Consider the following 18847-nt stretch of genomic DNA (forward strand, 5'->3'; position numbering starts at 1 on the left):
TAGATTATGGTACTATTCACAGGTAAGGAAATTCGCACATGTATTACAGACCTACGTTGTTTCGCACATTGCGGCGCCATTTACAGGCAACGCAAACTTATGGTGTTCATAACATAAGGGTACTAATGGTTATGAATTTCATGTTTTTGGTCCGTATTGAACTGAGAATAATATATAAGTAATAATAATAACAACGTAAATAATTTTGTGAATATATTTTAGTATTGAAAAGGTGGAAACGTTTACATTGTTATTATTATTACTTATATATAAGGGTACTAACCACAGGGACTCATACTATCCCGTGGTGTTCCTCATATAGTGCTATGAATCACAGGTACTGTTGTCATGTTCTCGGTTGCTACTAACCACAAACCCATTTGGTACCCAACATGGCGGTACTACGTGCAAGTAAAAGTGACCCATGGTGTTCCCCGCATGGTGGTACTAATCACAAGCAGTTTCATGGTTCTAATCTGATCATCCCTTGGTTGCCCCTTTTAGTAGCCTCTTACGATAGGCAGGGGATACCGTGGATGAATTCTTCGTCTGCATCCCCCACCCACAGGGGGTTGTGCGCTTGGTCCGCGAGAGGTATATTACCGGTATTTCCCTCAAGTCTGCCGGCAAGCCAGTTAGGACCTTCCTATCCGCCACCTGGGATGCGCCACGTGGGATTATCACCTCTCTTCCTGCTACGCCAGCGTAGTAGGTTCGTGGAGGAAATGGTTTAGGAAATGTCCCTCAAAAATAAAGATTGGCCAAAAAATCAAAACAAATTGCCTGGGTTTTGCTGACGATTTAGCATTACTAGCAGTTGACATAAAAGAAGCAAAATCCCAGATATCAGAACTTCAAAATATTGCAAATAAAATTGGAACCAAAATATAATTTGAAAAAAAAACAGAAATTATGCCCCAGAAACCAACACAACTAAAAGAAGTTACCATAAATGGTAATAAAATGGACTGACTAAAGTGATCCTATGTGGTCATAAAACAAGAAGACTTCTGAAATGCATTTAGTGATGTCTTAGGACAATGTCTTTGTCAATGTTTTCCAGGGGTATGCAATTTAAATATCTTGGGAAAGTAATAATACATAACCTAAATGAAAAAAAATCTCAATCCAAACAAGAGCAAATAGATTAGCTATAGCACAAAAATTAACATGGGACATCTACAAAAAGAAATGTTTATCAATAAATGCAAAAATAAAACACTACAACACAGTTATACAACCGGAAGCTACATATGCAGCAGAAACACTTCCTCGCCTGAATAAACAATCAAAGACTGACAGACTTCAGAAAATTGAAAGGAGGATTGGAAGAACCTGCATCAACAAAAAATACCAGAAAGATGGACAGTGGCGGATAATACCTAACAAAGTCGTGTACAAAGAGCTAGAACCCATTACAGATACTATGTGTAAGAGGAGAATGAGATTCTTTGGGCATATCACGAGAATGTAGGATTCGAAACTTTTGAAACAAATAGTACAACACACTCTCATCTCAAAAAATACCACAACAGGATGTAAATGGATCAGAGAAGTAAGGGAGGATCTGAAGGAAATAGGCCTTACAACAGAAGACACCACAAATACGATAAAACTGAATACAAAACTCAAGAATACAAACCTCCGCTTTACCCTTAGGCGAAACAAACCAACAACACGCACATTTTCAACCGAGGAAAAGGCACGAAGATCGGAGCATCTGAAGAAGTACTGGGAGGACCGCAAAGCCTGGATAATCCATTCAAAGAGACCTGAACAATGGACTGACTAAAGTGATCCTATGTGGTCATAAAACAAGACGACTTCTGAAATGCATCTAGTGATGTCTTGGGACAATGTCTTTGTCGATGTTTTCCAGGGGTATGCAAAACTTCAGAAGGTGTATTAAGATCCACTGGACACTTTTCTCTCGTTACACTTTTCACAGTTGTTTTACCTACTTTTAAAGCGTCACAACTTGATCCACCACTTTTGTAACAGGAAGACGTGGCCCACCATTATCAATCTCTTTCTCAAAATATTCATGTAGCTGGTATATAAATACACAGTTTTGGCTCTTGTAACAACTGATTTTATTCTTAACTAGCTGATGTACCCGTGCTTCGCTACGGGATTCTAAGAAAGACTGTCTTTGTGGTTTTCCTAATTACAGTTAGTTAACTTAGGCCATTACAAAAACGTCAGTAGTAATGTAGGGATTAAAAGCAATGTTACGATATAAAATACTCGCTCAAATGAAAGACTGCACATTTTCTTACTTTTAACGAACAGTAGTACGATGCCGATCTCACAGTCCAAAGTTCCAGAGCTGGTATGACCAGGCCGCAGACAGCCGTGCCATTGCGCCGTTAAATATGCACACTGTCCATTCCAATCAGTGCCTCAGAGTAGGGATTGAATAGCTCTAAAGCTATGATGAACCAGTTTGTTATGAACCAGTAGTATCAGAAAATGTATGAACCAGAGGAATGGCATGCTTAAGAAGAAAGTTATCTAACTCCCCAGCTACTTCCAGCCAATATTCAGGCAGGCTGTTGTACTCGGTACGACCGGGCGAGTTGGCCGTGCGGTGCGCAGCTGTGAGTTTGCATTCGGGAGATAGTGGGTTCGAAAACCACTGTTGACAGCCCAGAAGATGGTTTTCCGTGGTCTCCCATTTTCACACCAGGTTGTACCGTAATTAACGCCAGGGCCGCTTCCTTTCCACTCCTAGCCCTTTCCTATCCCATCGCCGCCATAGTACATAATTATCTGTGTCGGTGTGACGTAAAGCAAATAAAAAACTCGGTATACAGCAGTAATCTCGTCTATTGGACATGACTGGGAACAGAAGACACAAAGCACATCACAACAAACAATGATCAATGTAATGTTATTGTTGTTCAATGTTATAAGCTTTCTGTATTTTAGGCATTCACATTTAGTTTTCTTTCGACTCCGCGATATTAGGGCGTTTTACCAAATGACTTATAGCGTAGACTGTAGTTCCTTATTCCCAGACTTTGTATAACAATTATCATTCAATTCTGTCTACCCATTTTCTCGTGACTTGGCGCTGATATGGACTTAGCAACAAAAATCCAAATTCATGAGTATCCCTGTTATCATAGCCGGTACAGTAAAAATGCATAAGACATAAATGATCGGAAATTTAATACTATATAATTTTAGTAATGTAGTATTTGTCGATAGGACCACTAATATCACAAATATTCAAGATTTAAATTTTAGGCATTCCCCTAAACTACTATTTCACTCAGCGTGAATAAAATTATTTATAGCCTAGATGATAGCGACTTATTTCCCAAATTTGAATACTGATTTTCATTAAGATAGGACCACTAATAACATAAATGTTTCAGAATTAATTTTTAGGCCTTCCCCTAAACTACCATTTTTCTCTGCGTGAGTAGAATTATTTATAGCCTATATTGTAGCGACTTATTACCTGAATTTGCCTACCGATTTTCGTTACGATATGACCATTGATAACATAAATATTTCAGAATTAAATTCAGACCTTCCCCTAAACTACCATTTCACTCAGCGTGAATACAATTATCTGTGACTTAAATTATAGCAACTTATTCTTTGACTTTGCATATCGATTTTCATTAAGATACGACCTGAAAATGGTTTTCCATGGTTTCCCATTTTCACACCAGGCTGTACCTTAATTAAGGCCACGGCCGCTTCCTTCCAACTCCTAGGCCTTTCCTATCCCATCGTCGCCATAAGACCTATCTGTGTCGGTACGAAGTAAAGCCCCTAGCAAAAAAAAAAAAAAAAAAAAAACGACCATTAATAGCATAAATGTTTGAGAATTAAATTTTAGGCCTTCCCCTAAACTACCATTTCATTCAGCGTGAATAAAATAAATTACATCATAGATTGTAGCGACTTATTCCCCGACTTTGCATACCGATTTTCATTAAATTCTCTTCAGCCGTTTCCTCGTGATGCGTGTACATACATACATACATACATACATACATACATAGAGACAGACAGACAGAAATTACGGAAAATGAAAAAGTGCATTTCCTTGTTACTGTGGACACGACTGATACAGAAATGGCATCCTTTTAAAATTCTGAGCAATGTACAGACAAAACTCTTATTTTATATATATAGATTGTTTCCACTGATCCACTGGCCATGTCATAACATGAAAAAAAAAAAAAAAAAAAAAAAAAAAAACCCACCTTACACACACCATGAACTTCATGCGGGCTAGAGAGTAACTGAGGCCAAATGTTTCTCTTCAAACAACTGATGTAGGGTGTTGGTTTCAGTGATTTAATATTACAATCGTACGGCATAATGATTCATAATAACGTTTTCAATGTTGTATCTATAGTTTCAAATTGCCACAGGTTGGCAATACTTTTCTTTCCCCTCTCCTTTCTTTACATCACAATCTGCCAGGGCCGGACAGCGGATGGCTCGAATAAAGTCATGTAAATCCTTAATTGGATACTGACTGTTTGTAGCTTCAGAATTATCTTTTAAAATATCCAACATTATGATGATGATGATGATGATGATTATTAACATTATTAGCATTATTATAATTACTGTGTCCTAATCTTTTTTGTATATCTTGACAGAACTTCTGTGTATATGAGTGCTGCAAGACTAAAACTTCCTGTTTCACTTTTTAAAAATTTTAAATATGTTTATATATTTAATTTCCATACAATAAAACTCCTAAATATTTATGAAATTTATAAGCAAAGTCGATATTCCTTTATCCAGTGAAAGAGTCGGATTTTCTTAAATCTTAATATATTATCAGAGTATTGTACAATACTTTCCAATTGATTTTCTCGAAATTCAATAAATTCTGTCTTACAACATCAAAGTTACATAAAGTGATCAATTTATAAGCTCGAGGCTTCTGTTTTTTATTTAATACAAAAAATGTTTGCAAATTTATCTATCAAAATATAAAATAAACTAAAAATGAGAGTGTCACATATTATACAAGGATATCAAAGAAGATAGAAAAGTACTGGTTGTAATGGTCAGTATTTCTTACCTGCACATTCATTACTGAAGCAATATTGATATGTAGAGAATCAGCAATTCCCTGGCATACATCCATGAGTTCTGTAAAGCACCTCTCTTGGATATCCTTTAATTTAACTGCAAGAGGATTGTCTGGCACTGAGGTGTTCTTGGAAGTGCTGGTTTCTTGATCAGTTCCAGAGCTACCCTTCATCTGGAAGATAACCTAGTAAGGAAGTATTGAAATCAAATGATAAATTATATTCATTCACTGTCATTTCAATAGAGATTTCAGCACTTTTCCATTTTATTTCATCTACTAATTGAAAATTTTAATCGAAAAACGGTTTATACAATTATATGTACATCTGTTATTACTGTGGATAGGGAAGGGGTGATGACACATTTTAATTAAAACTGGTAGCAAATTAGCAAAACAAACTCCAATCATAAATCTGAGTACTCTTACATGTCAAATCAGCTTGAACTTTTGACAGAGTAGTAAAAACTACACTGGAAATTCACAGACTACACCATGAATACATGAGGCAAAATCAAATCACACAACCTTGATCTTTAAACTCCTAGACCATACAGTAATTAAGGTGTAAACATACATTCACTTGTACAACAGTATCTTCTATTCTACTTACTCATTAAATGTAATGTTCCAAGCAATGTTAAGCACTTACCTTCACTTTCCCTGTCATTAAATCTGCAGCCCTTTTTCCAAGCCTGACATAAGCAACAGTCATATCTTGGTTAGTCACAAACAAATCTTCCCGCAAATAATCCTCGATGGTCATTTTCCTTAGTAGTCTCTCTACATCTCCTCGTAGCCATGATTTGCCTCGGCCATGGAGGGGAAGAGAACTGTGTCCTGAAAGAATTTAGTACCTATATAGTTCTATTTCACCCAACAGTTAGACTAGGGACAGAAAGAAAGCATGTTATAAGTGAGCTCATATTTTGTTAGATTCATAATATGATACAAATGCTATTGGCGTAGGGATGTGGCGACCCCATCGCCCAATGGTAAACCACTGCAATCAGCTACCCGAGTATTGGCGGAAAAATCATAACGTTTGCGAGGTATGGAGGAAATGCCTACTCCCAGTCCTGAACAACTAGGATGAACTTGTAGCGTTTCATTTATCACCAATTCATACTTCATTAATCACCTTTCCAGATCACATCTGGAATTGTAAAGCCTGACCTCGGTCAGAAATGTTTCGATCGAAAGATCAGACAATCAATGACGATGAGTCTTCTAATGAATAAATCCACCGGTGTGGACAAACAACAACAAGGGTCTGCACAAAGACGCCACTCGGAATCGGTGGAGTGTCAAGTAGAAGACCAAGGCGAGTCGGAGTGCCTGGAAGCCCAAAAGACAATCGACAGACAGCTGACAGACAGTGGACAAACCCAACAATGTAAGAAGAGACTTAAGTTCGACAAATCAGGAAAATTTTCATATTTTGAAACATTAAACATTAATTCAATAAGTAAGGTTGGCAAGTTGAAACATTTAACTGATGTGATGGACCAACATAGGATTTTAATAACGGCTTTACAAGAACTTAGGAACACAGACCAGGACCCAATTGAATCAGGAGGTTATCATCTCTACAAAGGACCTCCAGGACAAAGAGTAATGAAGAATGTCCCCCAATTTGGTGTAGGTTTTCTTGTTCATAGTAGCATAATAGACTCAATTGAAGATTTTTCTTCAAACTCTTCGAGGATGGCACTTCTAACAGTTAAAGTAGGGAATAAAACTTATACTTTAATAAATGTCAATGCACCAACAAATGACAAAAACAATAAAGATAGAGGAGGAGTTGAAAACTTTCGGGAAGAACTTGATTACATATTATCGAAGATGCTAAAATAGGCAGAGAAAAGAAGTATCGCACAGTTGTAGGAAAATGGCCAGCTCATAAATTAACGAACAAAAATGGCCAAAGATTAATTGAACTTTGTGCAGATCATGGAATCATTTTGGAAACCACCAGATTCATGAGGCGACCACATAAACCAATGACATGGAAATGCCCTAACGTAAAATTGGGAGAGTTTCAGATTGATCAAGTTGCTATGGATAAAGATTATCAGAAAGAAATTTATAATGTCAGAGTCCTCCATGGGGTAGACATTGACTTGGATCATTATATCTCAAAAATAAAAATCAAGTTAACACCAAAAAGGAAACACAAACGTAATCATCTCAAAGCAAGGAGAAATTATGATCCCAGTTACTTAATAAATAATAAAATATATTTAGAGAGATCCAAAACACCTTTAAATGACAAATTAGAGACGATGATCAACAAACTTAAAACCATAGCTGAAGAAATCGGTCCAACTAAAAGGAGAAAGAAACATGCGTGGTGGAACGGGGAATGTGACAAAGCAATTCAAGCAAGGCACAAGGCATGGTTAAATGATCAACAGAGGAAAACAGAAAAATCTTGAGAAGAACTAATTAATGCCAGAAGACAAACGGCTAAAGAAATTAGGACAATTAAAAGGAATTATCAAAAGGAAATGCTTAACACTATAGAGGAAACATTCAATCAGCATAAAACAAGAGACTATTACAAAACATTCAAGCAATATCAATCTAAGTTTACCCCTCCCACGCTTATGTTAAGAAATAAAAATGGAAAAATGGCACAAAATAATCAAGATAATGCTAACATCCTTGCAGAATACTTTAAAGAGTTACTTAATTGTGAGGATCCTGTGGAACATTTAGAATTTGACGCTAATCCAAAAAAATAAAACTCCATTACAAAAGATTATACCACCAGTTTACAATGAAGTGAAAACAGCAATTAATGCACTTAAAAACTACAAAGCAGCAGGAGAGAATCAAATAGTAGCAGAAAAATGGAAGAATGCTAATGATCAGACTATTCAAAACCTACATAAATACATCATTGATATTTGGAACACGGAGAAGCTTCCCGAGGAATGGAATACAGCGATAATCTATCCTTGTTTGATATTACATACGAGATTTTATCCAAGATTATATACACAAGAATCCAAGAACAACTCGACCAAGAACTTGGAGAATATCAGGGAGGATTTCGACTAGGTAGAAGCTGTCCAGATCAAATCATTAGTTTAAAATGGATAATGAAGCACCAAAGAGTTCAAAGTAAGGGTCTAGTCATCACGTTTGTAGATTTAGAAAAAAGCATACGACAGTATTCATCGTGAATCATTATTAAAAAGCCTTAAAGAATTTGGCTTACACCAAAAACTTGTTAACCTCATTAGTATTACTTTTAAAAATACGAAGGCAAAAGTTAAATTTAGAGGTGAATTATCAGAATCATTCACTATAAGAACTGGACTTCGACAAGGAGATGGACTTTCACCATTGTTATTTAATTGTGCATTGGAGAAGGTTATGCGTGAATGGAACAAGAAATGCCAACCAACTATCAAGATCGGTTAAAGTATTAAACCCAACTGCCTTGCTTTTGTGGATGATTTACCATTACTTGCAAATACAATAGAAGAGGCTAAATTTCAAAATGAACAACTAGAGCCAAAAAAAAAATGGGATTACAAATTTCATTTGAAAAAACAGAAATGATGCCAACTTTTAAAGTTGATTTACCAGTTATTCAACTGAAGAGTAATAAAGAGATTAAAATTGTTCAGAAATTCAAACATGGAACACAAATGAAAAAGAAGCAATAGAACGCAGAACAACTAAATTTAAACAAGCACAAAGACTTAAATGGCCAACCTACTAAAAAAAATCTCTTTCAATAAACACTAAGCTGAAACACTATAAATCCATAGTTAAACCAGAGGCAATGTACGCTAGTGAAACTTTATTCAAATTAAATGTAAAATCTACAACAGACAAATTACAGAAAACTGATAGAAGAATTCTTAGAACAATTATTAATAAAAAACACCAAGTTGATGGACAGTGGAGATTGTTGCCTAACAACATTGTCTATTGTGAATGTGAATCAATAATATCTACACTGCGTAAAAGAATAATTTCCTTTTTCTGTCACATATCAAGATTACCAGACACCAGGATATTGAAAAAAATATTTGATTACTTTTTGAAAAATAAAATCAATAATAATTGGTTCAAAGAAGTTCAGGATGATTTGGAAGAATTGGGTATAACTCGGCAACAAATCAAAGACAGAAAAGAGAAGAGGATTTTGAAGAACAAAAGCATAAGTCTCAAACTAAAAACAGTTGAGCGGAAACAATATACTACATCGGACACACAAAGGGCTTCCAGGTCGGAGAGGATGAGAAAGTTCTGGGAGAAGAAAAAGAAGAAATTAACTCAAATGTATTGATTTAAGCGCTCCAATGTGGGTGTAAAATATGTAAATGAATAATACAAATGCTATAGTATAAAAGTGGTACGGAGTTTATTGCTTATTGGATGCCTAATATTGGGACGTCGTATTAAATCAAAGTAGGATAGTCCTTTTGAGCTGGAATCCGACGAATTTCGGTGTTGTAGGAGAAGAGGTTATTTAGTAACTGCGTGATATACATACAATAAACAGACTGCACCGTAGTCACTACCACTTACATAGTTTTCAAAATGCCAGAAATAGCTACACAGAGCGATATAAAGGGTTTTTGTAGAACCTGCAAGAATGATTTTGATAGTGATGGTTATTCGGTGGAAGGCGAAGGATGCGAAACATGGCATCATAAGAAATGTGCTGATTTAATGCAGGGGGAATTCGACACTTTAAAATGAACTAACTGCAAGTTGACATGGCTATGTGATGAATGTAAAGCAAAGATGAAAAGATTGGGAAATTATGAGAGCACTCTGATCAGAATGGTGAAAGATATGGAAGATAGGAAGCAATATATGAAATTGATATTTGTAGAGAACACCCCACGAAACCACGGAAGAGATGCAGATATAAGGAAAAACATGTGAAAAGAAAATCAAGCCAGAGGATGAAGCAGTGTACTTCTAGCATAACGAGTAGAAGAGAAAGTGTGAGCTCGTAAGTTGTTCCCTGTTGGCTAGTATAGGGACTGTGATGAATCGTCTGCTAGGGGCAGCACCGTTGCTATCTGAGGGTTGGTATCTGTAGTTGTATTATGGATATGTTCAGTAGTGTTGTTCTGTGAAGGCAAAAACTTAATTGTTGTGCATTATTGTTAAGTGAAAGTGAAGAGCGTGTGATTTGGTGATGATATTCTTTTATTTAGTGCAAATATAGTGCAGAGTTTATAAAACTTACAAAAATATCGACGAGGAAAAAAATGCCTACTTGCTTCATTCCAGTCTGGCTACAAAACTACGAAAGGTAAACACTTCTTCAAACCACCTAAAAATGAAGTACAATTTTCAAAATGGGAAAAGGGAACTCTCAGAAAGGACAAAAAGCTTTCTGATATGTGTTATGTGTGCGATTCACATTTTTCTGATGAATTTATTGTTAAATCAGATTCATTTGTAATACAAGGCGAACAGGTAGAAATTCCTAGAGATAGATGCAAACTGAAAACTGGCGCTGTCCCTCATATATTCCCCAATTCGCCACAATATCTCACAAAACAATTAAACAAACGAAAATCACCCCGTAAGAGACAGCCTCCGAAGATGGAGGAAGGTTCAAGAAAAAATCACACATGCCTCACCGCAAATTCAATTTCGATGCTTTTTCTGAGAGTGCTAAAAGAAATGAAATAGATTCATACACAGCTAAAAAGACAATAAGATCACTTAGAAACAAACTAAAGAGACAGGAACGTATAATGACTATCCATAATAAATTGAAAATAGCTAATGCTAAGATTTTGTTGCTAGAAAAACAACTAAGAGATTCCAAATTACAGCCAAATTATTCAAATGAGCTGACATTAAGCAGAAGGTGATCATTGACACCGTGCTAAAAAAATGTCAGCTGAGAAATAAGTAAGGGATGAGATATGATAATGAATTCCTTTTAGACAGTCTCTTATTTAAAATTAAATCACCTAAGAGCTATAGACACCGTTTAATGCATGACATACTTCCCCTTCCTTTGGAGGCTTACTGCAAAAATTAGTTAAAGGTTTTAAGTACCCTTATGGGGTGAACACCCATGCCATTAGTGCTATTCAGAACTATTTCTGCGATGAGAAGAGTGAAAACAATCGCACGGGAATTCTCATATATGACGAAGTAAAACTGAGGGAAGAATTTCAGTTTAACACCAACTCATTAAAAGTCGATGGATTTATAAATTTAGGAGAACACACCCAAGAACACGGGAAAAATAAACTCTCAAATCATGTGTTAGTGTTCATGTTTGTGCCCCTATTGCATAATTGGGTTCAACCGGTTGCTGTGTATGCAAGCCGAAATTCCACACTTGGTGATATTTTGTCACAAATTTTAATCCAGGTGGTCTTACAACTTGACCAAATTGGCGCCAGAATTATAGGTTTCACCTCAGACAGAAGTCAGTCTAATATAAAGGTGTGGAAATGTTTCGGAATAAATGGAAAAGAAGGGAAGGTCGTGTGCTTTATTTTTAATCCTTTTGATTCTAGTAGGAGACTTTGGGCCTTTTCAGATGCTGTACATATAATTAAGTACATCAGAAATAATGTTCACGACAAAAGGCATGTCTATTACAATAATGAAGTTGTGGACTTTAAATTCTATCGACAAGTTTTTGAAATGGATATCTGCCATAAAGTTGCAGGTTTGAAAGTTTGCCACAAGCTAACATCTGCACATATAGACCCCACTTCCTTTCAGCGCATGAACCTGAGACTTGCTTTTCAGTTATTGAGTAATTCTGTTGCAAATGATATAAAGTTCTTTAAACAGATAAACTCAGAGGGATTTGAAAGATAACGAACCGACAGAAATGTTCACAAGGGAATTAAACCTAATAGATGTATTAAATACTTCTACACCAGCACGGGCTCTTTATAAAGATTCAATAGGGCATCAAAACCTTAATAAAATGGAGAGATAACCTCAGTGGGAAGAATAATACTTTTGCTTCAGAAAGAACTCTTGAATCCCTACGAGTAACAATTGAGAGCACCATACAGGTGTCCAAGTATTTATGGAATAATGAATTCCGATATATGCTCACAGCCAAATTTAATCAAGATCCACTAGAACGGCACTTTGGTATACTACGCTCATTGAGTTGTGATGACCACCCTTCAACAATAGATTTTCTGAATTTAAACATGTTGCAGTCTATTTATATCCTAACCAAACTTGCTCTGTCATCGGGTAGTAATTGTGAGCCCAAACTTGAACTGACATTGACATCATTCGTCAATCAACTGAGAACACTGGCTAAGAAGACAGAAGAGACAAATAAGGCTGTAGTAGAAAAAGCCTTTCTCCACTACTCTTTAATTGCATTTTAGAAAAAGTTATTAGGGAATGGAGGCTGAGAATGACTGAAAATGGAATGAAGAATGGGGTAAAGATAGGTTGTGGAAAAAATGCGATGATGTTGGATTGCCTTGCCTTCGCAGACGATGTCGTTCTTATTACAGACAACCGTCAAACAGCCAAGAAACAAGTCGAAGAACTACAAAATGTTGCAGTCAAAACAGGGTTAAGAATCTCTTTCGAGAAAACAGCATTCATGGATTCTATAAAAAAAGGCGACACGGACAGACTTGTTACATTGTATGGGGATATCCAGCGTGTGCAAAAATTTAAATACCTGGGAGAAATACTCACCCCCAATGGAGATGAAAAGGAGGGATTAAAGGAGAGGGTGAGAAGGATGGAGCTGGCATTCAGACTATGTCATGACACCTATAAGTCCAAGTCTCTCTCAATTCAGGCCAAGTTAAAACATTACTGCACAGTGGTTAGAACAGAGTGCCTTTATGGAGCAGAAAATTGACGAGGATGGCTGACCCAGTCCTTGAAAAAAGAGAAAGAAGATTCTTGCGAAAAATCTTAGGCCCTAGAAAGTCGACGAGTGACCCAAACACATTCCGGTTAAGATCGAATTTGGAGCTCTACAAGACAGTAGAAAGAATCACGACTGTGATGAGAAAAAGGAGACTGACGTTTTATGGACATATCAAAAGAATGAACCCTGAGAGATTGACCAACAGGATACTTCTTCTGCAGGAAAGGTGGAAAAAACAACCGGGATGGCTTACACACGTGCACAATGACTTGGCAGAAATAGGTATCAAGAATAAAAGAAAGGACATCATTTAGGAAGAAGGTTGCGGGATTGAGGGATGCGTCTGAAGAGCAACATGCGAAGCCACGGAACACCTCGGTGGAAGAACGAGCAAGAAGAAGTCAAAGACTCAAGAATCTTTGGCGAGAGTGTAAAGAGAAGGGTATCAGTCTGCGTGACAGAAGGAAGATTGTGTAAACGTGTCCCACAGGTGGCGTATCAATTAATAATAATAATAATAATAATTTTTTTTTGCTATTTGTTTTACGTCGCGACACAGGTAGGTCTTATGGCGACGATGGGACAGGAAAGGCCTAGGAATGGGAAGGGAGCGACCGTGGCCTTAATTAAGGTACAGCCCCAGCGTTTGCCTGGTGTGAAAATGGAAAACCACGGAAAACCATCTTCAAGGCTGCCGACAGTGGGGCCAACTCGCCCGGTCAAAATAAAATAAGACAAGCACTAGACTTCACTGAAATGAAATGAAATGGCGTACGGCTTTTGGTGCCAGGAGTGTCCAAGGACATATTCGGCTCGCTAGGTGCAGGTCTTTTGATTTGATGCCCGTAGGCGACCTGCGAGTCGTGATGAGGATGAAATGATGATGAAGACAACAAATACACTCAGCCCCCATGCCAGAGAAATTAACCAATGATGGTTAAAATTCCCGAATCTGCCGGGAATCGAATCCAGGACCCCTGTGACCAAAGGCCAGCATGCTAACCATTTAGCCATGGAGCCGGACTAGACTTCACAGAGAACATGGATGACCTCTTACTGGACTTGGAGAACAATTTAGGTCTAATTAACAGTGATAGCCTCAGTCTTGCAAAGGAGTGTTTGATTTATTATCTAGGAGGATATATAGTACGCAATGTATCCAAGGTCACAAAATGTCATAAATGTATCAGCCTGCTTCACGGAAAGCCTACGGAAGAAATAATTGCTGCAGCCATCACATTTATTAGGGACTATACCAATAAATATAGCACTGACAGCACTTTCCTCAACCGTCCTTCAAGAGCAGTTTATAATGTGTTCGTGCAAGTTGAAAGTGTAGTGGAACAAAAACTCTCCTGTGAACATAGTCTAAGGGGCGATATATTTTACGAGTGTTTGGACAGTTTGCACAGTATCACTATTAATTCGAAAGAATTAGGATGCTGCGATGACCATGTTGCAGACATTATCCCTAAACTTGTGTTACGTTATATGAAATGTCGATTTTATTTTGTAACAAGACATATGAGAAAGGAACTTAAATCTTCTAAGACCAAAAAGTCTACCCGGAAGCTATCTAAACTATCTGACAACTGACTTCGGGAATGGTAAGCAAAAGCATAATATTTTTCATGCAATAATTGTCTTTTATTCGTATGCTGACTTGTAAGCTCAAGCTCAAATACTGTTGGGAGAGCGGCCTAGCGGAGGAACCGATGAACCAGAGGAGTGATCAAACTTCTTCCTTCTACTCGATATGCCTCTAGCAAGATTGCAGAAACAACATGAACAGAGATGCCAACCTCTGAAGTTGGTTATGCGTAATCTCCCCCCACCACATGAAAATGTTTGAGTCAAATCCAAAGCATATTACATGTACTTTCTTCTCGATAGTGACACTTCCTTTGCCCTTCCTGACAGCAATCTAATCTAATTTAAATTATATCATAATACACAGTAAAATGTGCACATTACCAGTTAGTTCTGTGATAAAACATTCTTTGTAGGCTAGCTTGTTTTGCACCCATCAGCTGCTTTTCAGAGTAGGTTTTCTTGAAGCATCCTTTCTCCCCTGTGATAGCATTTTTGTCTTCTGAACCATAAGCGATTCCAATGTAGCTTGCTTAATGTAGCCTTGAATTGCCTGATATAATCCATCAATACTGAAAACACTTCCTGTGGGAGAGTTGCTGTCAGGTGCACTTAATACTGCAAATACAAAAATTACGTAAGGTTTCACAGCGGAGAAGAGCAATGATTTTCACAATGCGCACGGGCAGCAAAGTCTGATGATGATGCTTGTAGTAAAGGGGCCTAACATCCAGTAACTATTGAATAAGGATCGTTGTCAACTCACAAGCAGTGAAACGAGGAGGGTTGAGCAATGATGCTCGGAAGGACTGGACATTTTCCTTTTTTCTTTTTTTTCGTAGATTTTTTTATGATGATGTCACTTTTCCGTAATAATTTCACCTTTGACCGTAATGCCGTAATCGTGAAGTGAAATCTGTAATAATTACGTAATAGTATTACCGATGAATAATTCGCATGAATAATGCAAAACGATCAAATGAGATCTCCCCATCTGATCAGATAATTATAAACACGTCCGCTGTAGCTACTAAGATTAACACAAATGAAAAGAAAGGGAAGGGTGATCAGGATAAGACATGGAAAAGTGCAAATCAAGATGGAGATGATGGATGAAGTTAATCAGATGTTGGGTGAAGATAATAGTGGTTTTAAACCTGAAGTAAGCAAAGGTAGAAATAGGATTGTCTCTCAGATGACGAGACAACTTAGACCAATACCCAGACAGGATGCTAACGCTGATCAGGGTGCAGTGCGGAAGACAACAGGACATTACTCATTTCTTAAAGAAAAAGTAGCCAGTTTTTGCAAACTTTTATTATGGACAGCTTTATGCCTTCATAAAATATTTTTCTGAGGTCTGTCTTATCAAGACTGTACACTGTGTATTCATTAATTTTCATCTTCATGTAGTACAGGCTCTACACCTTCATAAAGTACATACTTTTCATTTGTTTAAGGATATTCGGGCAGTTTATTCTCTGTTGTATACTCAAGCAAACAATACATACACGAACAGTACTGTATTTTCTTTTTTAACCTCATTCCCGATAACGTGGCATTTTCATAAACTCGGCCACCCTTCGGTCCACATTAAGCCCAGTTTTTGGGAATCTACTGTAATAATAATGTAATTGCTTTTAGGTCCCTACCAACTACTTTTAAGATTTTTGGAGATGCCAAACAAAACATACTATGCATTAATAAAAAATGGAGACAATGAATGTACAAAATTAAACATTATGATAATAAAACGCATTACCCCAACACCTGTAGATATCCATAAATGCGGCAAGCTTTCCTGTTATTATTCTTTTTTTATTCTTTCCGTTGTGGAACTTCTGGCAATATCCAGGCACTTGACAGCATACCTAATCTAAACAATGCGGTCTCTCTTCTCTCAATTAGAGCGATAAATGTTGAGAACAAGCATGAAATATACTTAAAAATAAAGGTCTGGCTTTCAACAGCTGCAGTTATCCAAAGAATGCTTCCAGCCACTATGTAAAACTCGTAACATACGCTAGTTATCAGCTGGTGGATGGGCACGCTTTCTACAACACGACTTTATTCGGAAGGAGTGGCTTCTGCTTCACATACACTAACTGAGAATAACAGAGAACATCTCCAGAAACCATTTGTGAATAGATTCTCACTATTTGGACTCTATAGTTGGGATCAAAAGTATTTTTAAAAGTTTCAATAGGAATGGATCTCGAATGCTCTCGATGCCAGTGCATGTTGAAGAGATGGCAGTGAAGAGGACATCATTTGGAATCATGACACACCGGTAGCAAGGAAGTTGGCGGCACAAGATGATAATAATTCAAATGAAAGCATTGATCAGGTTTACGGTGTGTTAGGACTACTGCTCAACTGACAGAGACAAATGACTGGCCATTTTCTTTTGTATTAATACTCAATAATACAATAATATGATATCCTTATCTCTTTTCTCTATGGGGGCAAGTATGAAGTGATATGAATCTTTGTAGCAAGTTTTTACAATCGGATGCCCTTCCTGACGCCAATCTCATCAGAGTTAATGAGATGAAACGAATGATGTAATATGAATAACTAAAACTGAATATATTTACTTTATACTGTATGTAGGCCTAAAAGTTTTCATGTTCACCATTCTTTTGTCTTTTTAAAGTTTGAAATACTGCCTTCCGACGAAAATAACACGTAAATCTCAGAATACATTCATAAGTTTGTTAAAGAATAGTGGTTTACATGCACAATTTATAGCTCTTTATAGCCTAGAAGTAATGTGTTTACTGCACGAAATTTGAGATTATCACATACTTTTTTTTTTGGCTGTTAAAGTGGGGAGGGGAATAAAGGGGAAGTCTAATACACTAGTAAATACGGTAACAACAGCTATGATGAAGATGTTGATTCCCATAGGGAACCTGACATTTATAATGTCCAATAATGGACCAACTATATTGGTATTAACAACAGCTATGTCGGGCTGAGTGGCTCAAACGGTTGAGGCGTTGGCCTTCTGACCCCAACCTGGCAGGTTTGATCCTGGCTCAGTATGGTGGTATTTGAAGGTGCACAAATCATCAGCCTTGTGTTGGTAGATTTACTGGCATGTAAAAGAACTCCAGCTGGACAAAACTCTGGCACCTTGTCGTCTCCAAAAACTGTTAAAGTACTAAGTGGGACGTAAAGTCAATAACATTATTATTATTATTATTAACAAAAGCTATGACAGTCGATACACACAAAATCTTTCAAGTTCTAAGAGAAGCCTTTTTTTTTTTTTTTTTGCTGTTTAAACACTAAACATACCGTAATCCTTAACTTTCTTTGAGTCACTCCCTTTGAATATATCTACAATGTGTAAGAGAGTGAAATTGTAATTCCTTTTAGTTCTTCCCATGTCACACAGCTCCTTCACACACTTCAAAATCTCCTTGCAATCATCAGTTACATCCACAGCTGTAAACTGCTCCTGTAAAGGAAAGATTGCAAACAGTACAGACACACAGAAAAGTAAAAATGTGGTATAACACATAATACAAAACAGAGGGTTAAAAGTAAAGCTTATATGGTCAAATATCAGCATAGTGAGATTGTTGAGGCAAAGTTATTTTTGTTATATTGATATTTCATTATACTGAACAAAAACCTAACATATTACACAATCATCATATAGTAATACATCAATTTCTTCTAGAACCATTTGTCACATGACTGAGGAAGTTCTTATGCTCAATATACTGTACTTCATTACAAAATATTCAGATACTCTCACAGAACTAAACATCTTACTCGTGTTTTCTGATCACTGTTACAGTAGATCATATGCTTTACCTAAGGATATTGGGAGGACACCAATATTCTTTGCATGAGCATGTGAGCATGTGTTTGTTTACTCCACACATTATGACAGAAAATTATGAGACTGTTCTGGAGTATCAGTGGCATTGGTTCAGGGGATGTTCGTATGCTGAGCGAGCCTGTTCTTTACGTGTTTAATCGTTTTATACTTACTTTCCTTTTTAAGAACTTTAACGCAGGACAGTTATTTTCTGTAGCCATTTAGTATTGTTTTATCGTAAATCATAGTGCTGGCCAGCAGTAATTATTTTAATGAGCAAATACAAGTTTTACAGGCAAAACCATACTGTTTGAAAACAAATTTAAAATTAAAATCACGCAGTGCCAATCCCCATTATCTTATATTGCTTCTTCAACTGTTTTTCTGAAAGACTAATCCTTTAATTTCTTATTTACCTATGCATTGTTTTTGCATTTTATTCGGCTGATGATGAGATGATGACCCAGATTGGGGTCGAAACCGG

At 36.9% G+C, this 18847-nt stretch overlaps 1 protein-coding gene across 2 annotated transcripts in view; it reads right to left on the reverse strand.

Annotated features, from left to right (window-relative positions):
* The window catches only part of Blm (Bloom syndrome helicase), a 194110-nt gene that overhangs the window by 37485 nt on the left and 137778 nt on the right, over positions 1-18847 (reverse strand). For both annotated transcript variants that reach the window (XM_067137120.2, XM_067137119.2), the window contains 3 exons: positions 17832-17994; positions 5724-5911; positions 5063-5257 (listed from right to left, as the gene is read on the reverse strand). In XM_067137120.2, the coding sequence (XP_066993221.2) occupies positions 5063-5257; positions 5724-5911; positions 17832-17994 (546 nt within the window). The remainder of the gene's footprint in view (positions 1-5062; positions 5258-5723; positions 5912-17831; positions 17995-18847) is intronic.

This window comes from Anabrus simplex, chromosome 1 (assembly GCF_040414725.1).
Source record: "Anabrus simplex isolate iqAnaSimp1 chromosome 1, ASM4041472v1, whole genome shotgun sequence".
NCBI lineage: Eukaryota > Metazoa > Arthropoda > Insecta > Orthoptera > Tettigoniidae > Anabrus > Anabrus simplex.